This window comes from Aspergillus brasiliensis, assembly GCF_001889945.1.
Source record: "Aspergillus brasiliensis CBS 101740 unplaced genomic scaffold ASPBRscaffold_17, whole genome shotgun sequence".
In the NCBI taxonomy this organism is placed as follows: domain Eukaryota; kingdom Fungi; phylum Ascomycota; class Eurotiomycetes; order Eurotiales; family Aspergillaceae; genus Aspergillus; species Aspergillus brasiliensis.
The window spans coordinates 394474-417651 of NW_027137458.1; the positions used below are offsets into that span (position 1 = coordinate 394474).

Below are 23178 nucleotides of genomic sequence, written 5' to 3' on the forward strand. Positions count from 1 at the left end.
AATCCGAGCAGGGCGACTCGGGATGGCTGGTTCCAGGGCAAGACGAAGGCAGATGTGGATGGGTCTGCGTGCCGGTCTGGGTCTTTCTTTTGCCTTCACAAGTGAGGAAACGGACGAGAAACGGCTAATCAGCTGACGTCGCTCCGGGGGGATCTGGCCGGTATTCGATCAACCTCCAGCTCCAGATTCTTTAATTTCTGGTCCCGAGCTCCCCTGATTCGATCTCCAGATAAGATGTTAGACGCGGTCCAATCGTTGGATCGCACAAGAACGTGGGGTGGTTTGGGTGGTTTTCCCCCCGACTTCTTAGTAGTGGCTTTTTTGGCGGGCTTTTTCTTTGCGGCGGGAGGGAAAGGAGAAGGAAAGAGGAGGAAGAAGGGGAAACGAGCGCGAGAAAAAGGTCGAACTGAGAGTAACAGGCGCTCTTCTGCGCTGCCCGGCCCGTTACAAGTCTGGTCTGCTCGGGTTCCGTTGTGTGAGGGCAGAATGGCTAGGGGAAAGGGGGTGTCGGGCTGGTGCCAGCAGCACCAGGAGAATCTCCTGCCATCAGCAACTGGTTCGCAGGCTTTTAGGGACTCTCATGAAGCCATTCCAGGTCCATTCTCCTACTGCTCTGCCTTCTGGTCCGATCGCAACCTTCCTTACACTGGATACTGTATGCCTGTGGTAATACCGTCCGCTGTCTCGTATGGTAAGGAGCGCGTGTCCGCTCGCTATCCCACATCGGGACATCAGGTGACACCACGCCATTCCCTTCTGAGTAAAATGAGGGACACTAGAGCGTCATTGCCGGTCCTTGGCGTCACCGAGCCGTCTGAACGGTGGATTGACCGGGTCTCCGGATCGGTACGGATGCGTATCATTCATTCCTTTCCACTTCTGGCTGATCTCCCTCAAGTCCATCTAAGTATGCGCGTCTTTCTATCCCTACAGCAGTATAGGAGACATTCGAAGATCCTGGGGAACCAAAAACCCCAGTCGATGGGGCCCTTGACACTAGTGACTAGTCGCATAACATCACATCGATGACCACCGCCCGATGGTCCGAGTTAAAGACCTCATCGTCGAATCGGTTCGCCAATACTGCATACCCCTCCACTGCCCATGGCTGACGACCATGGCTGAGAACCTTGTCTGCCGTTGACTCGAGCAGTATGTAGTCAATGCGCGTCGGATCCTGCCCTTCATGTCCGAACCCCGTCCATGTTTTGTGGTTTCCGTAATGCTCATGGGGATTCACCAACTTCGCTGCGTCTGCTAGAGGTGACTCCGGTGCCGTCAGGACCGTATATGCCTCCTGGTCTTCTTGGCTATTGAAGTCCCCTGTCAGGAACACCCCCGAGATGATATGGCCAAAGGCCTTCCCTGATCGATACTCCTGCAACTTGCGCAGGATTATATGGGCTGCTTCTAGCCGGGACCGAGACCCTTGATCATCCAGATGGGTATTCATCGCCAAGATCGTCTTGCGACTGGCGCGGTGGGTGAAGACACCGATGGTCACAATGCGGATCGACGCAGCATCCCAGCTCTTGGACGGAATATCAGGCGTCTCGGACAACCAGACAGTCTCGTAGTGTCGTAGCTGCCAGATTGAAGGCTGGAAAAGGATAGGCGAATATTCGCCTGCTTTGCAGCCGTCATCTCGTCCCACGCCGATGTAGTCCCACGTTTTGTCCTGCTTGGAAGCATTGAGTCCAGTGAGGATGTCAACTAGTTGGTTGTGTAGGACTTCCTGTAGACATATAAAACCTTCTAAATGGCGTGTGTTGTACTGCAGCTCGTTCAAGAGGAGCTGTACTCTGTCTGCCCAGGGGCGCTCGCCTTGGAAAGGTGAGGAGGTAGCATATCGGATGTTGTGTGTAAGGATGCGAAGGGGAAGCTGTGTCGCAACCCTCATGGTGGAATAAAGGTCACTAAATTCAGTAGAAAACTCTAGTGATCAAGAAATGGCTATCCGATGATCGAATTTTCAGTAGATGGGAGTAATAGAAGAACTGAATCGAAGTTGGATTAAGTATTGAAAAGGTGAGGGGGTGAGGTCGCCTCCGATGATCTTGTGATTGGACCAGACATGCATGGTCTCATGTAACATCAGTTGAAACCTGTAGGTACTACTTCTTAGGATACACAAGGCTAATGAAATAAGTTACGTTTAGGTGTCTGCCATGTGAACAAGACATGTTTTGGGGATGTTTCCCTCGATCGGGGCATTCTTCGCTGCGGCTTCCTATCCATAAATGAAAGGACATGTCGTCTGCTACAGGGCCATTTCCGCCACGGCTTCCCATGAGCGGAGAGGCCGACTTTACCGACACATCGGACATTGATAATGGTCTAGTCTAAGGTAAGTTGGTGTCGCACTATTCGATCTTTGTCTCTATCTTTTGGGAAAGATAATACTGTCTTCGAATTAGCATTCCTGACTCGCGTTTCAGTGCCAACTTCTATACTAGTTATGTATTCAATATATTTTCATCATATTACACTAGTACTACATATCTAAGCCCGTAGCAATGAAATGAGTAATTAGTATCTAGAGAATTCATCGTGTGTCCACATCTGTGGATTGTTACTACTGATAGTAGTTTCAAAGATATATATATATATATACTGCTAATCTGACATATCATAACAAGTAATACTAGCTAGCAAATGCAAATTAGAAAGTAGGATGAATACCTATCTATGACCATAAAGAACTATCAATAACTTTTCATGATTGTACCAAATCTTTTCTTGAATCACTCGCCATGTGTTGTATTGCCCTCTTCGCGTACCTTCGCGGGTCCCTATAGTATTAATATAAAAAAGTGAGCCTGAATAGTACTACTTGTATATATTGAATCAAAGTTACGACTCTGTCCACTAGTAGCACGCGACTCCCATGTGTCAATAGCATTTATGAGACACCACGTGTGCCCGAGACGATATCTGCAGCTTTTTCAGACAACGCGTACACAAATGCCGGTCGTGGATGTGTATCGTCTATTGCGAGAGTAGGGTCCTCAAAGCCATGTATTTCGGGGCCACCAGAAGAATTAAAGTGATGCTCAAACTCCGGAAATATGGCAGGAGACATTGGTAGCCCTCTAGAGTCGCCGATTCAGCTGACCCAGATGTTGTAATCTTCTTTTGTACCTCGCATCTATTCGCCTAATCGCGCCATGTAGAATCATTAGCTCTGAACTGTATCACCACAAGTCCAGCATAGCCACCTCGAAGCTCGGATCCCCGGGTATACTTGCTAAGGCTCATCGCCGTTAATTGAGATACTACCAGCCAGAGCGTTCCCAGCATGATTGAGAGTACGCGATAATGAGGGGTTTCCTGCGGTATTGTCTCGTATGCCCAATCAAGCTCCACTCCACGCAATTGAGTGGCCTTACTTTAATCTAGTAGGAGAGGGTGGTCGATGGGACCGGACCCAACTTCGACGAGCAAGATCGACAAAGAGGAATTGTATTGCTTCAACCGCGAGGCTAGGACACAGCCAGCAGCAATATTGATATCCACAGGGGGTGATTTAGATTAGGGGGCCTTGAACACGGTGGGGTATAAAATGGGAAATTATACCTGGGGATGCTGACGGGTATACGGAGTAGTTAGAAGTCGGTCGCACAGTCATGTCTGCATTCTGCAGAGATCGGGGCTGTATTGTTGTGAATACCCCGCCTCAGCCTGCTCAAAGATTTTCTGGAAAAAAGTACCAAGAAATATAATCTAAGTGTCGATGGACTCAGAACTAAATGCAGCTTACTTGGAGTCTCAAAAGGCATTTGCTGCCGTCGAATAAGGCCGCCGGGGCTCCATCTTGACCCGATTCAATGACCGGTGAGAAGATGAGCATGCGCTGAGCGCGCACCCTTGTCTAATGTCCCCGTATTAACCCTGTACGTTGTAGGAGGGGGGCAAGGTGCGCCGAAGGAAGGAATACACGAGGCAGTGCATGACAAGGCTGCGAAAGAAAAAGTCCCCAATCAGACTATACTACCACGGGAAGTCGCATGTAAGTCAGATTTTAGCTTGTTGGTGGATGATTGGTTGAGGGGCGGAACGTGTATGATGAAAGGAATGTCACTCTTGTTTCAGCCCAAGCGGAAACATACTAGTCTCTCTAGTTGGCAGTACAGGATGTCGTATGGGAGGTGAAATTAGGAAGTTGATCTCAATTTGGGTGAGGATGCTACAACGTTTCATTGTCATTGTCATTCAAGCTATTAACTATCTTCTTCCCGACCTTATTCGATCCAGTCTGCCCACTGACGACCGTTCAACCGACCATTCAGTCTGCACTCGCACTGCGCCTGGCTCTAGTGATAGAAAAGGATCTGGCTGTTGTGCTTGCCCTATTGCTTCGGTCCAATTGGCCCCAAACCCTCGGATAATGGATCGAGATGAGTGGACTGAGCCTGTCTCTGTGGCGGCAGTCTTTGATGTCAAGGTCTGAGTGCACTCAAGCAAATTCGATGGTTGTAAGCGCTTGAGCAAGTGACACGAATGGTTGTATGCCGATCGTTCGTACGGGCCATTCTCCATAGAGTGGAAAGGAGCGAGCCAGTCAAGCAAAGGCCACAGTACAAGAGAATTGGCTATGATGACCGCCGCTGTCCACTCCGCCGTTGTCCAGATGATGATCATCTTGCTTTTATCAGGAACAGTAGAATAGTCCGTTCTGGCAATGGCAACTGTACGGACCGCGGTAATGGCAACAACACTGCTCGGAAACGTATGTTAATGTCGGCTCTGTTTGTTTACCAGCGATAGTATCGGATGACTTACAATAATCCCAAACCCAGAACACTGGTCATGACTAGCTTCTCCGGTCGTGTAATCTTTGTCCTCAGGACTCGAGGCAGCGGCAACACCAGAATAGCGGCATTTGTCACAACGTCAATGATGCTCACTGCCACAAAGGCAGCATTTCGATCCATGCAGTGTCCTTCGGAGCGTTGCAAGTTCCAGTTGTAGCCCAATGGTCGACAGTTCAAGAGGCTTATGAGGGTAGCCATAAGGCTCCAGGATATGCAGACCGCCATGATGATCAAGATCGCATGTCGAGCGGCTTTGGATGAAGCCGCGAGGGATCGGAACAGGGCCATTAAGACACTGCATTTCACCAAGCCCAGGCCTGTGGCGTAAGCCAACCGAAGATAGTAGACACACTGTATGTATTCGTTAGCAATGAAATGCTGGCCGTCTATTGGACACACACATACCTTGAGGGTTAAAGTAAGCCGCCAGCTCTGTGTCTGAGACGTTGGGTAGCCACCGTGCCCGATTGTCAGAACTAGTAAGCCAACGCGACATCCGTTAGAATCCAACAAGCTGTATACTGGGGGTAGTAGTAAAGAACATACTCAAGTAGGTCGCCACGGCGTAGGAGTAAAATATGAACTGCATTTTTCCCATCAGATATCCAGCTAGAAGGACGATGATAAGTATGTCAGAGGGACTAACCAAGGAAGCGAGTATCATGGATTCTGGCGTGGAAAACATCGGGCGCCGTCTTCTTGACAACCAAAATCGGAGTCCCGTGGTAAGGGTTGCCAGGAAAAGGCACACAGCCATGGTGATGGCTACATCCCTTCCGTCATGAGATAGCTCTGTGCGCTTTTCCATTGCGTCTGTAATCGAGCTCATGATGTCTGCTGTGGGCACTGATAAAACCCACTTACACCAAGGAAAGGGTGACACATCGGAAGGCCGAGATTGTGAAGCCTTTCATGGACAAGCGCTTGTCTGACGAGGAGAGGGGCGTATATAATAAGACCGTAACATCGCTCCATGTCAGAACGCATTGTCGATTAGGTCTTCGCCCCCAAACTTTTCCGCAAACTCAACGCTGGGGCGGTTCAAAGGGCCCGTCAGAGAGAAGGTGAGCCCCGAAAATCTGCAGGACATCCATGTGGTGGTCACACATGGGCGGGGGGGCCAAATCCTGCAGGTTCGGGTAGGCTGGGAGGAAGCCATTGATCAATCGCCATGAAGCCCAGTGGATGCACGTTAGCGGGCCATGAGGCAGTGACAGTCCTAAACACTTCACCGTGTCTTATTATTGCTGCATAGATGACTGGGTATGTCCATTGCCCTGCAGGGTTCTATTTGTTCTATACCATGTGCTTGTGCTTATTAGTTCATGATTTACCACGGTCTGATCTAAGCAGAACAGTCAACAGAGTCATCGCGTGGGATGGCTTGGCGGGATAGTTGTAACTAGTGGGATGGCCCGAAGACAGGAGACTTGACAAGATAGTCAAAAGATCAGCATTATCACATGGCGAGGCTCTCCTACAGCATTCATTCAATCCTTCGCAATTTTCCCCGGGCACGTCCATGGTCTAAGCACCATCTCTCGGTTTATATTATCGAAATTATGGACAAAGTTGAAAATTTTCGGACAGCGTGCACAAGCCGTGACTTGCGTACTTTTTGCCCAGTCAAACAAGCCATGTGCCAGCCAACGATTCCGTCTGGGCTTACGTGGAGTATAGACAGTCAGCCACGCAACTTTTCCCATGCTGGGGAAAAAGACTTGCATAAATAAGAATCGTTTGAGATTTAAGTACTATGCAGAGAAAGGAACAATGTTGACGTTAGTGGTGTTGTTCTATCGTGGTCTTGGCTTCGCTGGATTTACACACAGCGATCGTTTAGCGCGCTCAGCCATCCAGAGCATCCCAAGTTACTATTTTTTGACTGCATTTCCAGACACCCCTCTGAACCTTGCACATCTCACGTGCTGTAGCGTCAAGGGCATAATCCAAGTGTGACAGAGGCCCGAACCTGCGATCCGACGAAACCTCCGCAGTCCGGTTCGTGTCATCTACTCATGCCAAGGAGGTTTTGTCCTACTGTGTACTACTCTGTAGCTACGGATTAGTTTGAAGATCTCGCAGGCGATCGGTTTGCAGGCGGTCATGATGAGCACAACTTGTGGCGAGTGAGACCTGAGGTGTGATGTCATACTAGACAATTAGGAACTTGCATCTACTTTGGTATGACATGGGCGTTCTTGTGGGAACGATCAAGAGAAGTTGTACGCCGGTCAACGCAATAACGTCACTCTCTGATCTTCCGACGCTCGAAAAATGATTGCTGAAGGGCTCTGCGTGTTAAAGCGTAGGTCATCCCCATTGATTGCCAAAAGACAGGAGAATAACGCGAAAGAGCTCCTGAAGAGCGAGTTGGGCGTCAAAGGGTAAGCAAGGCAACGAACGAATCGCCTTTGGTCACTAACTGAAAAGAGGAAGAAGAGATGGTAGGCGGTCAGCTGCACAAAGCGGAGCGTAACAACAAAACAACGAAGATACCGAGCCCTACTCGGAACGGGAAGAGAACCCCACCGACAACGCAGCAAAAATCCAGGCCGAAGCCCCCGCCCCGAGCGTAATGATCGTAATTACAGCGCGGTGCACACGACTCCATCCTACTAAGGTTCTCCAGCTCTCCAGCAAGAGTCCATTTTCCTCTTCTCTCTACTGCTGTGCTAGAACTACTGCTCCCCCAGATACCCTCATCTGTAATTCTTCCTCGCAGTTGCGCGAGGATTCCCCTATCGATACACAATGGCTGAGACTCAGGCCCCCGAGGTTGGTAAGTGCTCATGCCATGTCCAGCTACCCCTCTTGGTCCCCTCCAATTTGAAAAAAGCTCCGGCGTTTGTGGGTTCCCGCTTGCTTTCGTCGTCATGGTTCGGCTTAGGTTTGGCGACGACTTTGAGCAGCGGAGGAGCTTGAGAGGATAATCGCAACCTCCCCTCTTTCTTCTATTACCCCGTTCTGAAATGCCCGTCAATATCTTCTTCCAACCAAATGATCCTACAATCTACGGCTGTAGCATGCCTGTTCGCTCCGCACCCTAACTGACCCGGCCTCGGTCCCGTTTCTAGACTACACCCTCAACAACCCCGACACCTTGACGAAGTACAAGACTGCTGCTCAGATCTCCCAGAAGGTTCTCGAAGCTGTTGCAGGTGTGTGATTCCTCGATGTGGGCGTCTGCGCCTTGTTGTCTAGGGCTGCGGGATTCTAATTTCATTTACTAGGATGGTGTGTTGAGGGCAGCAAGATCGTTGAGCTTTGCCAGAAGGGTGACCAGCTCCTCGAGGAGGAGGTTGCCAAGGTCTACAAGGGCAAGAAGATCCAGAAGGGTATGTTGTTGTCTCTGTTCGCCCGGAGAAGTACTTGTCAGATCAGCCGAGTTAACGTGATGCGCCTGGGAAAGGTATCGCTCACCCGACCACTGTCTCTCCCAGCTCCTATGTGACTCCCTACACTCCCCTGGTGTCCGACACTCAGGAGGCCGAGACCACCTTGAAGGCCGGTGAGATCATCAAGATCCAGCTTGGTGCCCAGATCGATGGCTTCGGAACCATCGTTTGCGACATGGTTGTTGTCGCCGACAGCAACTCGTCCGCCGATGTGGTCACCGGCCGCGAGGCTGACCTGATCCACGCTACTCACTACGCCAATGAGCTTCTCCTGAGACTGATGGTTCCCCCCGGTCTCCTCGCCAGCGGAACTGATGAGGAGAAGCAGAAGGCCGCTGCCCAGAAGCCTCCCACCCAGGCTCAGATCACCCAGTTGATCGAGAAGGTTGCCAAGGCCTACGACTGCAACGTTGTTGAGAACACCACCAGCTGGCTGTTTGGCCGCAACGAGATTGAAGGCGAGAAGAAGATCATTCTCTCGCCCGGCGCTGGTGTGAAGGGCGAGGGTGTCCCCGAGGTTGGTGAGGTCTGGGGTGTTGAGCTTGGTCTGTCTCTCGGATCCGGAAAGGTCAAGACTCTCCCTCACCGTGCCACTCTGCACCGCCGTACCACCACCACCTACGGCCTCAAGCGCCCTAGCTCCAGACAGACCCTGTCTGAGATCGTCAAGAAGTTTGGCCAGTTCCCCTTCAGCTTGCGCCAGCTGGATGATGAGAAGTCTGCCAAGGTTGGTGTTGTTGAGTGTGTCCGTGGTGGCGTCCTGAGACAGTACGAGCCCGCTGGTGATGCCGACAATGCTCCGGTTTCCCGCGTCTTGACCACTCTTGGTAAGTGTTGCCTTTCCGAGTAATCTACGACTATCACAGAAGAATCTCTTTCTAACATGACTTTAGCCATCACCAAGAACGGCATCACCCGTCTTGCTGCTCCCACCACCCCCGATCTCTCCAAGTTCCAGACGGACAAGAAGATCGAGGACGAGGAGATCCTTAAGATCCTTGAGCGTCCCTTGGCCAGATCCACCGGCTCCAAGAAGAACAAGAACAACAAGAAGAAGACCGCCGCCAAGAAGGCTGACGAGTAAATCATCGTCTGACCTGGGCGTCACATCTGCCGCATCCGTGGGTGTATTGGTTTGGCTCAAATGAAAGCCTATGATTTCTTTGCAGGGAAACATTCTTCGTCATACCGAAGCATTGGCGATGCGCGCCATTTACAACGATCCTTTTTGGAGTTGCATCCAGGGAGTTCTGCAGATGATGAGGGATGGGGGAAATCCGTGCGAAAGATGAGCCATGTGGGAGACCTAGGTCTCCCATAATACCCTATTACAAAACCTGTTTGTCACATAACTAGTTCAGAAGTTCAGAAGACGAGATCTGTAAATGCTTGAATAAAAAGGAGCAAAAAAAAAGTTTGAGGCAGAATATTCTCATTGCTTTCGATCAACATTACTAGATCTATCCGGCCTGTCTCCGCCGGTCCGGAATTTGCCGCCTACCTTGCACGTCAAGCGTCTACCTTTCCCACATTCATACACAAAGGCAGGTATTCCTGGATTATGTTCATTTTGGTTCACTGTGATATGCAGTCAATAAGATTAGCATTTATGATGATCTGCTCGGACTCCATTTGCGGGTGAGGTCAGCAGAACCCGGGCCCTTCCACATGGCCTCTTGAGAGAACCATTTCGCCCCAGATGAGCTGCTCCAGTCCATCAAACATCAGATTACATCTTTCGAGTGCTTTACTGGAACGTGATATCTCTCAGGAGACTCATGTTGAAGAGGCAGGTTGCTTGCCCAGCCGTTGCCGCCACCCCACCCCCAACAAAGGCTTGAGGGAAGGCAACTTCTAGTAGTTCCCTTTGTTAGTGGCATTAAGCCTGGATCTGGAAGTTTCTCTTCCAAGTAGACCATTTGTTCTGCTGAACAGTAGAGTTTAGCAATATGGCCATGTACCTGTAGTGAATCCAGTCAGTATGATGATGGCTTGGGACGGGATGCACGGAGTGAAGGAGGACCGGCTGTCTATCCTGAAAGGTGACTGTGAGTAGGAATACTGGCTCAGCCTATCTGGGGCCATTCACTGAGAGCAGTTCAGAGGTGTGTTGGGCAGTTTGGTGTTGAGAGGACATGGAGGTGGATGGAGTGGGCCAACTGACCTCCGTCTGGCTCCCCCCAATCCTTCTTCCTCTTCCATCCTCTCCCTTCCCTGTGTCTTCCCCCTTTCCACCTCCAACCCCAAGTTCTCCTGCCGGGTTTTATCATCTCCGGACGGTTTGCTGTTTTACTTGCAGGGGAAACAATCGCGTTCTACTTTTCTTGAGTACTTGCAGCAGCGGCGTACCCTTCTTTTCCCGCGGCTGCAAAGTTGCTCACAGTGACATCGGAGTATCATTCACTCACTTTGCTTCACCTTCCCCAAACACCCCCAGCCACAACAGATCTCTCTTAACTACTCCCTTTCCCCCCTCCCATTCCTCTTCTCTTCTCATTCTTGACTTTTCTTTCTTCTACACGTGTAGCTCAACATACTGTCTGAACCACACGTTCAAGAATCTTGTTTCCTTACTCTTCCGCATCGTCAACCCCTCCTACTCATCAGTCTGATACTGGAACCTTCGCAGAGTAATCAGCCACGAGCCTTCTGCATAGAACACAAGACGTGTTGTGTATAACACACCGCAGAATCCTCGGTTGCGAACTTGACCTTTCTTCTGAGTTTCCAGACACTGACTGCTCTTCTTGCTTCCTTGTTTCCCTCCAAACTTTCTACTCCATCCTTTCCCCGTCTTTCACCTACATCATCTTCCTTTTGACCATCATCTTCTTCATTTTTCTGCCTCTAGAGAGGGTTTGCTTTGCTTGTGAGTTCGGACGCTTCACCAGATTGTTTGTCGTCTCCGAATACAGTAATTCCCTTCTTTGGCATCTACATCGGCACAAATATCGTGTCTTCTTCCTTCAAGTACTTCATCTTTGCATCGACTACAGCAGAGATACCTGCTTCAAGATTCTCTAGTCGACTTTGTTGTACTTGGTAAGTTTATTTTGGTACTGAAGCTGTGTTTCACGCGTGCGTTCTCCTTCCCCTTGGCCTGGCTTATTCCTACGGGTCAAGTCGGTGCTCGTGCTTTTACCTTTTTATGCCAGTTGCTTTTTGTGTGTGTCTCAAGCACTGCACGAAATCCATCCTATCAAACTGCTGTCATCTTGTCCGTGTGTGTTGGGCATCAGACTTGGGATTAGGAAGCTTCTGGATGTTGAACGGCTGACCCAGTCCCAGGTCCTACAAACTTTCTGAATTAATTCAGCGTTCTACGTTGCATTTTCTACACATCATCTGTCCTATTACAGCTTGTGTCAAGAACTACACTTAAGCAGTATTTATTGAGTTGTGTTCGCTCTTGTTACAGTCCTATCTCGCAGCCCCTTGACGCGACATCAGGGCCACTCTTGTAAGCACCCCACTCCAAGAAATGAAGACAATACGTCTTATGCTCCATGCAACACGAAATCCAATTTCAAGAAACTAATGTACATGAACTTTAGTTTCGAGGGTGCTTGGTAATTTCGTGGTTGAGTGAGCTCCGCGGCCAACCCCCTAGAGGAGGCCTGATTGGGACTCGAAAACTTCCGGCACTTCAACTCCGCAACCTTTCTTCCTTCCATCAACCCGCAGACAGCGCGCGGGCTGGCCTCGATTCCAACCAGCCACGCTGGGCACGCTCGGTGTTCGCTTGGAATCTACTTACTAGTAAGTAATCTCCGTTTCAATCAATTTGTCTTGTCGCAATTTTCTGTTTCCGCAGGCTAACCCTGGCTCTGTAGCCGGTGCAACTTGCGAGCCCTGTCTACCGCAATGGCTCCGAATCTCCGTTCGTCGTCCCACGCCTGGTCGAATAACTCTCGTCCCTCCACTCCACTTGGCGCGCCAACCACCGCAAGCACTGCTTCCTCGCTCACCGATTCGACGAGGCCTCGCAAACAACGCCGCACTGGCTGGAACAGTCGCGTGGCCACCGATCCTCTTCAGGACCCGCCGTCTCGTACTCAATCGCGTTTGGAACAATCTAGGAACGAGGTTTCAGATACTCTGAGTGATTCAAACCTTTATGAAAGCAGTACCGGATGGGTTGAGCCTCCGTTGAGAGTGCCTGAGCCCAGTTTCGCAGACACGCCATGGTGTCAAGTGTCTCATCACGCGAACCCCGTTCTCTCCAGTATGCGCCCACTGGGAACCATGCCGTCGGCTGCCGACTTGCGCAAGGCTGGACTGGCACCTATTAAGCCCAGTGTTCATAATATCTCTGCGAAAAAAGGGTCACGGGTCACACCGAACGGCGAGAGTGATGACAAGCCTCAAACCCCTTTAACGCCCGCGGAGGAACCCATGGACGACCACCTAACTACAAAGTCTAAGGCATCACCGGACATGTCTGCCTTCATGTCACTGCCTGTCCCTACATCGACAGAAGTAGACGTTGAACGCATTAAGATTGCGGTCGAAAAAGCTCTCCGACTGGCGCTTGAGACAAACAATCGCCCTGTCTCACGCGGCCTCATCAGATTGTGGGAGACGTGCAACAAAGACCCTTTTGCGCTTTCTATCCTCGACGGCATCTGCCAGGAGAATCCCGGCCCGCGGGAGCGCTCGGCTTTCCAGAGTGTGATGCGCGCTGCATGGAAAGAGGTTCAGGCGGAAGCCGACGAGGATTTTGCCACGGCACCGGTCTTGGCTCGCCCCCGGTCGGCCAGCAGCATTTCCTCTCTCTCTTCAGCGGTTTCCCTTGATGCTGAGACTTTTGCCCCGGGCATGGCTCCTGGAGCGGCAACTTCCCGTGCTCGCGCCAGGGGTAAACCGGCTAAAGGGGGTGCACCTTCGGCAAAGGAGAAGGAGCCCGAAAGTCGCCAGTCAGCCGCCCCGCCTAGTAGTGCTGCTTCTGCTCACCCACAGAAGCATGCATTGGAGGATGAACCAAACCCCGAGGAGGCTGCGCGGATCAAGCGTACACGCCTGCAGAAGCCTCTCCCGAACATCGTCGCAATAGAAAGTCAGATGCGTTCCTCCTTGGCCTCTGACCCACAGCAGTCTAATGTGCCATCTTCCGTCCCCACTGCAGCCAGTAGATCTCGACCAGCATCATTGGGAGCTGGTGTGAGTAGCAGACAGCGGTCTGAGACTCCAGCCAGCAGTGATGCCGGTGACAATCGACGACTGACACCTACCCTGACGTAAGTTCTCCTTGCCCCGACCACTTATTTTCCTCCCCTGATTGCTAACATGCTGGCAGAAGCGACAACGAACGCCAAGAAAATAACGACTTTTGTCACAATTGTAACGGAAGCGGCCAGCTGTTATGTTGCGATGGCTGCCCGAATTCTTTTCATTTCTCCTGTCTTAACCCGCCCTTGGACCCGGCAAACCCCCCAGAGGGAGATTGGTTTTGCCCGAAGTGCTCGTTGTCAAAGCCTATGTCGTCTTTACTAGGTGCTCTGGACAACACTCAAGAGAAAGACTTCCTCCTACCCGATAGACTCCGCGATTACTTCACCGGTGTAACTACGGGGGACGAGGGAAAGTACGAGGAGATCGTGCCACGTCCCAAGCTCTACCCCCGTCGAGGGGCCCGGCATGGCCGATATGATGATCCGCACCTGCTACGAACACAGGATGCCAAAGGCAATGTGATTCTCTGCGCGGCTTGCGGTCACACGAGTAACGGCCGTCGACCCGTCATTCAATGCGACTATTGCCCCTGTGCTTTCCACATGGATTGTGTCGACCCGCCTTTACCCCTACCTCCCATCCAGAAAGGAGGCAGTGATCGTAGGCATCACAGTTGGATGTGTCCCAACCACGTCTGGCACGATTTGAAATTTTACGTTCAGGATGAGGAGGGCTACGATGTAGTCAAGCGTATTCGTCGTCCGAAACGACCCCGAATGATCGACGTCGAAGTCCTTCCAGATGAGGACGAAGTTGAGAGAATGGAGGAACAGGAGGAAGAAGGGATCATGTACCGTGTATCAGAGCGTGGTCTCAAAATGGACTTCATCCATCGAGTAAAGAGGTGAGTTGACCCCTGGCCTAACAACTGGTTATATCTCTGACTTGTCTGACTTCTGGAGAAGGGAAAATGAAGAGTACAAGATGATGAAAGAAGCCGCGGACAGATATTTCGACTATGCCACCGCGGAGTTTGACAAGCTCCTGGCCAAGGCCAATGCATTTTACTCGTCCCAAAAGCCTGCTTTCCCGGAAGAGGACACAACGGCTGCGATCTTCAACTCACGCACTGTTGCTGAACGGGAAGCAGCCGCGAACTTGATCTCATTCGCACAGGGCAACGGACAAACTAGGCAAGGGGCTGAAGATGGAAAGATCAATTTGCTTATCGACCAGCTCAAGGCAAACGCTCCGCGTGGTCTTCCCTCAGCCAACACAGAGATTGCATCTCTTCGTGCTCTACAAAATCTAATTGAACAACGCATTGAGGTGCTGAATGCTCAGTCGGAGGGGCCTCAGCCAGCCAGCACTTAGTCTGTCGACGTTCGACTGACCAAATTATCGCTACGGTCAAAAACCATCATCGATAAATACTTGCTGTCGATACTCAACAAAGGACCATTGAATTGACGCCTATCACGTTGCTAATCACAGCGACATGCCGTCGAGAATAGTCATGCTGTTCTTAATAGACAAACCAAAAATCAGAAAAAGAAATGAAACAACCGGAAAAATATATTGAAAAATAAGAGGGAAAAAAAATCCACATCGAGAAAAAGCGACAAAAAGACGAAGAAAAGAAAAGGAACATCAGGCCAACAAGATGGTCCTCTGTGCATAGACGAAAAACACACATGGTGTCTCCGCACCGAGACACGTTCAATTGTCCCATATTTGCGATAATTCGCCTTGTCAGTGTCATTGCGCCAGACTAAGTCGGCGCATGCTTTACAACGATTCCAACATTTCAGCCTTCAATATTATTACGCCATGCTATGACCTTGGTTATCATACTATTTTTATTGTCGTTCATGTTTCGGTTGGCGCGGTGCATTGGTTGGTTGGCAGGAATCACCCGAGGTATTTTAGGGAAGTTCGGCGTCGGTTTCCTGCGATTTTCATATTAGATGGTCATGTTTTTTTTTTTTCTTTTGGCTTATCGAACGTTCGGCGCATACAGAGAGCGAGGCATGTCAGCATATTGATTGGATGTTGCATAAACGCCTCAGCTATTATAGCTGCGAGGCATTTTCATTTCTCATTTCGTGTTTTCTTTTTTCTCTTTCATTTTTCCGTTTTCCGGCCCAGCCTCCCCCATCTCTCCCCCATCCGGCCATCCGGGGGAGAGGGTCACCTTCTACTCCCATGTTCGTTTCGAACAATGTTGGTAGACCGAGACGCACCACACCAACCAGACTGAGAGGGATATATCCCCTCAGATCATCATGAATAGAGGGATATATCCCTCATACCATGAATTGTGGTGCGTCTCGGTCTACCAACCAACAAACAGCCATTTCCGGCCATCCGGGGGAGGCTGGGCCAGTCTTTCACTTCCATGTTCTTTTCAGACAATGTTTGGTAGACCGAGACGCACCACACCAACCAGGCCAAGAGGGATATATCCCCTTGGATCATCATGAATAGAGGGATATATCCCTTATTCATGAATAGTGGTGCGTCTCGGTCTACCAACAGACAGATAGATAGCCAAATCTGAAATGCATTACTTCTGTTCTATCCTATTCTATTCCACACTTATCGCCGTGCATCCACTCCCTCCCTCTCGATATAGAAGTGCGGTAGTAACCAGTAGCACTACGAAGTATTTCCCCTCAGGTTCTGGTTCCGTATAACCGGGTAAACCCGCACCCACGGGATTATCTCGCGGATAAGTCGGCTTAGTAGCAGATTCCTGCTGTCCTTCCTTCCCTTCTTTCCTTCCCTTCTCCCGGCGGTCAGTGGTACTGTACTTGGTAGATAGGTCTATTGTATGCGTGCCTTTTGCTTAGGGTGTTGGGGGCGCTGGCTTCAATGGGGGGCAGGCAGGGTTAAATCAAGAATTAATTTTTTCTGGATACTACATCTACACATTGCTCGTGAAGCTAAAAGTCGTATACGGATCGGATTAGAGTACAAGTTGCATGAAAAGGGGATCAACGTTTGATAGCTCCTTGACCGGACCGTCTAATTGCGTTTCACAGCACTGGAAATAAAAAGCAAGTTCAAAGTCAAGCAAGCAAGTGTAATTGTAAAATGTACACGTATAGAAGGCCAGTGGGTAGTTAAGGAACGGACGACAACATAACGTTTAGCTAGTATAGAATAAAGATAGTTACACATGATGATTGTTTAGATAACGAAGAGAAGGAACACCGTACAACGGCGCTACCGTGGTTCTCGTGATATCGTTCGTTACCGCAGACTGACTGGGAGATTCAGATCAGGTTGTTGGTATCGGATTCCGTGTATTGAGGATACAGGTGAGGAAGAGGGATAAAAGAAGCTTAGAGGAACTTCTTAGGCATGTTCGCGCGGCGACGCTTGTAGACAATGTAAGCCACGGCAAGAAGACCCTGGAAGGCGATGATCATGCAGATGAAGAAGCCCATACGCGGGGCAGAGGAGGTGATGACTGGTTAATAGGCGAGTTAGTCTCAATCTGGATGATTTGGGAACGGGGGAGTGCTTACCTCCCAAGAGGTTCTCGGTCAAGCTCAGATGAGACGAGCGCAAGGTTTCCTGGAGCTGGTTGAAGCGGCTGTGGTAGTCCTTGCCCTCCAAGTCACGCTGGATGGTCTGCAGCATCTGTTCTATTTTCTGGAGTCTGGCGTCGAGGCTGGCGATCTGGTCCTTGCTGGCGAGTTTCTGGAGGAGCTCGACCTGGCGGTTGGCGGCCTTGGTGTCTTGGCTTCCCAGCTCGCGGATGATGTTGTCGGTGGCTTGGTTGATGCCCTGGACGCGGTTGCTCAGGTCGGCGAACTGCTGCTCGAAGCCGGTGTTGACCGGGGGTGCCTGCTGCTGCTGTTGGGGGACTGCCTGTTGCTGAGCGGCAATGGGCTGCTGGTTGGTGTTCTGCTGCTGGACGGGCACAGTGCTGCCTGCTCCGGACTCGGCGGATTGAAGAACGAACTTGAAGACCTCGAAGGAGTCAGGGTTCTCGGGGGTTGCTGCGGTCAGACCGAAGATGTTGCCGGTGGGGAGGGCGACCTGTTCACGTTAGGATGTTGATGGAGATATGGCTTGGATGGACGCACCTTGTCGGTGGAAAAGCACAGCTTGTCATCGACAGTAACCTCGAAGACGGACTTGGTGTGCTTTAGGCGGATGGTAGAGGGCCTTCCAAGGTTGCGGTAAGGGTAGTCGCAGTGTCCAAAGGCCAAGCTATCAACGCTTCTGTGGCTCTTGTAGTCCGTGGTGCCATCGTTGAGGAACCCGCGCACACTTCCACCCTGGCAATTAGTTAGCTTTGGCCGCCAGATAGTAACTTCGGACTTACCCTTCCGCCATGGCTGTCAATGACCAAAGCGAATCCGTCGAACTGGTTGACGGTATAGATGCTGGAAGTGCCAATTCTGTCTTTACCGTCCTTGGCATACCAGAGCTGGAGGTTACCTCCACCCCTTTCGGGACCAGTCGCCCGGAATTGAAACTCTGCCGTCCATTCCGACTGCGATACACTATGCAGATGGGTCAATATCAATCCACAATGACTCAAACCCAGCAAGACTTACGGAGTCTGTGACCAAGCAAATCCCCTTGTGTTGCCTGGGTAAGGAGGTGTTAGGATAATCTTGTTAGAAAGCTACGGAGCGGTTAGTAACCAATGGTCTAATGCTTCATCATGGGAGTAATCAGCATACGATGTCGGGAGAGTGCGATTCTCCTCCAGTCTGCCACCCAGAGATGGCGCCGCCATTTGTTGATAACCTGAACGACGTTAGTAAACCAGGGACTGACTCATGTAAAGACCGCTTAAGACTGTGACACTTACGTCTGGCCGTAGCCAAAGCTAGAGCTTTCAATCACTGACTGAGCTGTGGCAGCAACAGCCAAAGAAAGGAGAGAAGCAGTGATCTTCATCATGTCTATGCAATCGGAGGCTCGTCACGCAAATACGTTATGCAAGTACTAATTCGAACAAAGATGAGGAAAAGGGCTAAGTATAGATCCAAAGCACAGCAGAAACTGACAATGCGTAAGAAAGAGAGAGGGATTGAAAGTGGGAGAGCAAGATAAGAGGAAGCAAGTTGAAGCTCCGAGTAAGCTTGGTGTATCTTGTTACTGGTCCGACGACGATCTCCGGTTCAACAAGGCGGAGACAACGCGCGAGGTGGTCCACCCAACCACAATGGCGATCACACAGAGGCGGATTTCCCTGGCGATGGAAGTAGTTGCGGGGGAGAAGTCGACCAGATGACGAATTTCCAAGCTGGAGAGAACGACCGAGTGACGGACTCCTACGTCCGAAGCCAAGTCCATTGCCGGCAGCAAATCGTAACAAAGATCTGCCCGAAAATGCAGGGGACAGATTGGCCTTTCTGCTCCCCGTCCCTGGCGGCGTCACGTGCACTCTGCCCCGGACGGGTTCCATGGGCCTCTCCCTCTGCCTCCATTCAGCTTCCCTTCCCCAGAACTGGCACTTTCTCTCCTCTTTCCATGCCCCACGCTCCTTTCTCTTTCCTTCTCCGGGCGGCGCGTCAAGCGCAAGACTACCAATGACTGACCTATACCCTTCCTTGGCGCAGTGCGCCATCGTTGCGACAGCATTCAAAATCCTTTTGTTCCCCGCATAGTACGTTTGTCCGCAAATGGTCTAGAACAGCACCGCGAGGTTGCAAGAACTCACAACTGAATTGTGGCTGGAACGTGCAGCAAATCAACCGACTTTGAGGTTCATCGAAACTGGCTTGCAATTACACACTCGTTGCCGGTCAAGGAATGGTACTACGAGGTACGTAACCCGCCAGCGCATACCGCTTCAAGCGTGGATGATACTAAATTGCGGAAATCCGGTTAGAAAACGTCGGAATGGACGCTCGACTACCCTCCCTTTTTCGCGGCATTCGAATGGGTACTCTCCCAGGCGGCACGCTATGCGGATCCGGCGATGTTGATTGTCAATAACCTCAATCATGATTCATGGCAGACGATTTACTTCCAGAGGGCCACGGTTATCGTCACGGAGCTGGTCCTGCTCTTCGCTTTGAGCAGGTAATTCTTTCATACTATTCGCCTCGTTCGACACGCTGATCCAGGAATACTTAGATTTGTCAAATCGGTATCGCAGCAAAACAAGCACCTTGCGCATATCGCCAGCCTGTCCATCTTCTTGTCGCCCGGCCTGCTTATCATTGACCACGTTCACTTTCAGTACAACGGGTTTCTTTACGGCATCTTGATCTTGTCAATCGTTCTGGCACGGAAGCAGTCGACACTTCTCTACAGTGGGATCAGCTTTGCGGTTTTGCTGTGTCTGAAGCACATCTATCTATACCTTGCCTTGGCATACTTCGTCTACTTGCTGAGGGTCTACTGTCTGGACCCGAAGTCGATTTTCCGCCCTCGAATCTTCAATATTATCAAGCTCGGTGTGTGCGTGGTCGGCGTTTTTGCCTTGGCCTTCGGACCGTTCGCCTCCTGGGGTCAACTGCTCCAACTGAAGGACAGGCTCTTCCCCTTCTCCAGAGGGTTGTGCCATGCGTACTGGGCACCCAATGTCTGGGCGATGTACTCTTTTACTGATCGCATTCTGATCCAGCGTGAGTCCATGAATCTAACCTCATGCTTTCGCTCAGAGGGACTAATCAATGCAGTTGCTCCGCGGTTGGGTCTTCCGGTCAATCACGACGCCCTGGTCAGTGTCACTCGCGGCCTTGTCGGAGACACGTCATTCGCCGTACTACCTGAAGTTACCAAGGAACACACGTTTATCTTGACCTTCTTATTCCAATTGGTATGTGTTTAACTCTGGTGTGATTCCGTACGACATTCCTAACTGTCATTAGCTCCCGTTGGTCAAGCTCTGGCGCAACCCCGAATGGGAGACCTTTGTTGGTGCCATCACTCTGTGCGGATATGCATCGTTCCTGTTCGGCTGGCATGTTCATGAGAAAGCGGTACTCCTGATCATCATCCCGTTCAGTCTCATCGCGCTCAAAGACCGGAGGTACTTTAGCGCGTTCCGTCCCCTGGCTGTCGCCGGACATGTCTCTTTGTTCCCCCTACTCTTTACCGCCGCCGAGTTCCCGATCAAAACGGTCTACACGGTCTTGTGGCTGGTGCTGTTCCTCTACGTATTCGATCAAGTGGCACCTGTCTCCGAGCGGCGTCGGATCTTCGTCGCCGACCGCTTCTCCCTTCTGTATCTAACATTCGCCATCCCGCTGATCATCTACTGTTCCCTCCTGCACCAGCTCATCTTCGGACTGGAGCGGTTGGAGTTCCTGCCCCTGATGTTCATGAGTAGTTATTCTGCTCTCGGGGTGGTGGGTAGTTGGGTTGGATTTATGGTAGTTTACTTTACAGCATGAGAGAAAAAAAACTGTATAGAGATATAGATACCAGAAACAGCCAAAAGTTTGATACCATAATCAATAATATTCAAAAGTTGATAATTAACTAAATAGCGACCGAAGAGCCATGATGTAATCTACCATCCGCGCCACAAATAGTAGCCACTAGCCACGTCCATTGTATCCGAGCCACACCGCCCTCTTCTTCATCAGACGCGGTCGCGCCATTTTGCACAGTTTGCTTCCATCCACGTGCAACTCATCTTTGCCCGGACTAGGACCCACTTGATCAGCCCAGTTTTGCAAAGTTTATCATCAGCCATCAGTCCCAATACAGTTTAGCGCGCATCGGGATCGTTCCCATGGATTGTCACACTGCAGATGAGACAAGAGATTGATTTCCGTTGCTTTGCTTTTTCTTCTTTTTTTTTTTAATGCTTCCTGCTTTGTTTCATGCACAATGTGAGTTGGGTGTAGTATTTGTGCTATTTGAGGAATAAAGGAATATGTATTTATTGTGATTTCTTCTTTCAAGGGTGGAGATGATGGGTTGCCTTGCATTGTTGTGGGGAATGTGGTTTGTTTTGGGTTACTCTATATATTTGGGTAGGTGATAGGTCAGATGGGGTTGTGACTACTAACCTTACTACTAAGTAATTGTTTGAACTTTGCATTTGAGGAATTTGTCTCAGGTACTATGGGCTTGTTTAGGTGATTTTTAGGTTCGCCTTCTGCTCGTAGGCCGTATTTCTCGCATATGTGGGCGTTTAATGACGTCGTCGTGTGTATCTAGGGAGCAGATATTGCACAACTCTATTTCCGCGTTCTTGTTATAGAATTAACATTCTTTGAACGACAATTTCCGCATACAATGAAAGAGAGTAGTAAATGATTACAAAGAATTTTGTTGGCAATAAATAACCAAGCTTCTATTATCGCTCAAGAAGGAGAATACCGTTTTCGTTGTCGTTGATTGTCTATAGGGCGGAGGTGTGAGACATGATCTACTCTGCCAACACCGTAACCTCAACCCCTCTATAGTAATGAAAATCTTAGAGAACTATGTACTTATATTGCGGATGGAAACAGAATGATAGAGTGTTATCAGAAATTGGTCTATTCAAATAACGATGGTTGTGGGTAGGTGAAATTGGTATAGTATAGACAGTGGTCTGTCAACGTACAAACCAGCGAACTGCAATATTATTATGCGACAGCATACCAAAACCATACATGTAATGATTGAATGTAGTCTTGGTGTTTGTTGCATCAACTGGTATCGAACAGGTGGTTGTTTAGCTAATCGTTAGGTATACGTATTTGGTGCCCCGGTTAATCGTGATCGTTACTGAGACTAAGTTTGTGTATAATTTCATTGCTCAAACTTCGCAGACCGTATGTACCGAACACAAAAACGGCGGCCTTTACCGTTGAATAAGTTGAACTACCAGGTGGTAAGGGGAGGTTATGCGTACATGAGATGTTGATCAGCACGCGCCAAGTGATACAAGGAACTATAATATGGTAGCAGCGTCAACCTCAGCAGGAAAGATAGTCCCGGAAGGTGCAAGATAAAGGCAATATAATTTTGTTAATACCCTTGATCAATAAGAGCGAGAAGAGTGTGTAAATGGGTAAGCTCCGAGTATTGAATGGATACAAGGTCAAGTACCCCAGTGAAACTACATGAGAACTGTCAAGTTGAAGTATAACCCAAACAGAACACATAGCTTGATATTCTAATGATGATAACATTATACTACAAAAACATATAGTATAGAATTTTAGTAAGACGGAAAGACACGTTAAATGTAGATGTGGTTGTAAGATTTCTGGATTGTTGACCTCGAGTCGCAAGGTCAGGGAGATCGTCCCCGCAGACGGGTCCGGCCGTGATCAGATAGAGCCAAGTAAAGTAAAAACAATCGGTACTGGTAGCATCCAGTTGTATTCAGAATAATCTCCGGTGACTGACGAGTCGAATGAGTGCAAAAACATGGGGGTTGGGAGGAAGAAAGGAACAAACCAGAAGGAAAAGTGCATTGGGGGGCAAAGACGGGGGAGTGGGAGAGGGTTAAGGGAAGGAGAGGCAACCCGAAGCGGTATAGCGGCAAGCGAATCCCTACCGAGCGTCCGCCCGACGTCTTGTCCGTTCTGTTCTCCTCCTCTTGGCCAATCACCGTGCGCGGTGCCTCGGCGGCCCTCCCACCACTTGCCGCAATGATCCTCATGGGGCCCGGTTCTGCCGTCGCTCTTTTGCGGCGACCGCTTCTCTCCTTTCTGCCTTCTCTTCTTCTATTTCTTCTCTCTGCGCCCTCTCTCAGATCCTCTTCTTCACTGCTGCCCATCCCTCTCGCCTCGCGCATCTTCCCCGCACGCAGCCCCGTCTCCCTGGGATATTATACCCGCATCTAGATCTCGAACTCCACTTTCGAACTG

The 23178-nt window shown here is 50.1% G+C and overlaps 8 protein-coding genes across 8 annotated transcripts; 4 read left to right on the forward strand and 4 right to left on the reverse strand.

The window, feature by feature from the left end:
* Positions 1–58: 58 nt before the first annotated feature.
* Positions 59–941, forward strand: ASPBRDRAFT_59179 (uncharacterized protein; the record flags this gene model as incomplete). Its single annotated transcript, XM_067628011.1, has 4 exons — positions 59–101; positions 133–160; positions 270–821; positions 899–941. The coding sequence occupies 4 exons, from the start codon at positions 59–61 to the stop codon at positions 939–941; spliced, it is 666 nt and encodes a 221-aa protein (XP_067474435.1).
* A 62-nt stretch (positions 942–1003) lies between these two features.
* On the reverse strand, positions 1004–1900 carry ASPBRDRAFT_136490 (endonuclease/exonuclease/phosphatase family protein; the record flags this gene model as incomplete). Its single annotated transcript, XM_067618801.1, has 1 exon — positions 1004–1900. The coding sequence occupies one exon, from the start codon at positions 1898–1900 to the stop codon at positions 1004–1006; it is 897 nt and encodes a 298-aa protein (XP_067474436.1).
* Positions 1901–4224: 2324 nt separating this feature from the next.
* ASPBRDRAFT_136159 (uncharacterized protein) lies at positions 4225–5643 on the reverse strand (the record flags this gene model as incomplete). The annotated part of the gene is made up of 4 exons (XM_067618768.1): positions 4225–4717; positions 4783–5165; positions 5220–5290; positions 5361–5643. The coding sequence occupies 4 exons, from the start codon at positions 5641–5643 to the stop codon at positions 4225–4227; spliced, it is 1230 nt and encodes a 409-aa protein (XP_067474437.1).
* Positions 5644–7568: 1925 nt separating this feature from the next.
* On the forward strand, positions 7569–9760 carry ASPBRDRAFT_210969 (curved DNA-binding protein (42 kDa protein); the record flags this gene model as incomplete). Its single annotated transcript, XM_067621916.1, has 5 exons — positions 7569–7596; positions 7892–7975; positions 8048–8152; positions 8227–9039; positions 9106–9760. The coding sequence occupies 5 exons, from the start codon at positions 7569–7571 to the stop codon at positions 9294–9296; spliced, it is 1221 nt and encodes a 406-aa protein (XP_067474438.1). The 3' UTR covers positions 9297–9760.
* A 2316-nt stretch (positions 9761–12076) lies between these two features.
* On the forward strand, positions 12077–14758 carry ASPBRDRAFT_200354 (putative PHD finger domain protein; the record flags this gene model as incomplete). The annotated part of the gene is made up of 3 exons (XM_067621423.1): positions 12077–13449; positions 13509–14288; positions 14350–14758. The coding sequence occupies 3 exons, from the start codon at positions 12077–12079 to the stop codon at positions 14756–14758; spliced, it is 2562 nt and encodes an 853-aa protein (XP_067474439.1).
* Positions 14759–15711: 953 nt separating this feature from the next.
* ASPBRDRAFT_48231 (uncharacterized protein) lies at positions 15712–15892 on the reverse strand (the record flags this gene model as incomplete). The annotated part of the gene is made up of 1 exon (XM_067626048.1): positions 15712–15892. A coding segment is annotated over one exon (181 nt), but the record flags the coding sequence as incomplete, so codon positions are not given.
* Positions 15893–16731: 839 nt separating this feature from the next.
* On the reverse strand, positions 16732–18310 carry ASPBRDRAFT_136332 (putative lectin family integral membrane protein; the record flags this gene model as incomplete). The annotated part of the gene is made up of 7 exons (XM_067618784.1): positions 16732–16859; positions 16918–17434; positions 17482–17676; positions 17724–17904; positions 17959–18029; positions 18088–18154; positions 18219–18310. The coding sequence occupies 7 exons, from the start codon at positions 18308–18310 to the stop codon at positions 16732–16734; spliced, it is 1251 nt and encodes a 416-aa protein (XP_067474441.1).
* A 544-nt stretch (positions 18311–18854) lies between these two features.
* ASPBRDRAFT_187274 (dolichyl-P-Glc:Glc1Man(9)GlcNAc(2)-PP-dolichol alpha-1,3-glucosyltransferase ALG8) lies at positions 18855–20757 on the forward strand (the record flags this gene model as incomplete). Its single annotated transcript, XM_067620092.1, has 6 exons — positions 18855–19019; positions 19100–19178; positions 19245–19438; positions 19493–19986; positions 20041–20180; positions 20233–20757. The coding sequence occupies exons 1-6, from the start codon at positions 18943–18945 to the stop codon at positions 20755–20757; spliced, it is 1509 nt and encodes a 502-aa protein (XP_067474442.1). The 5' UTR covers positions 18855–18942.
* Between the last annotated feature and the right edge of the window lie 2421 nt (positions 20758–23178).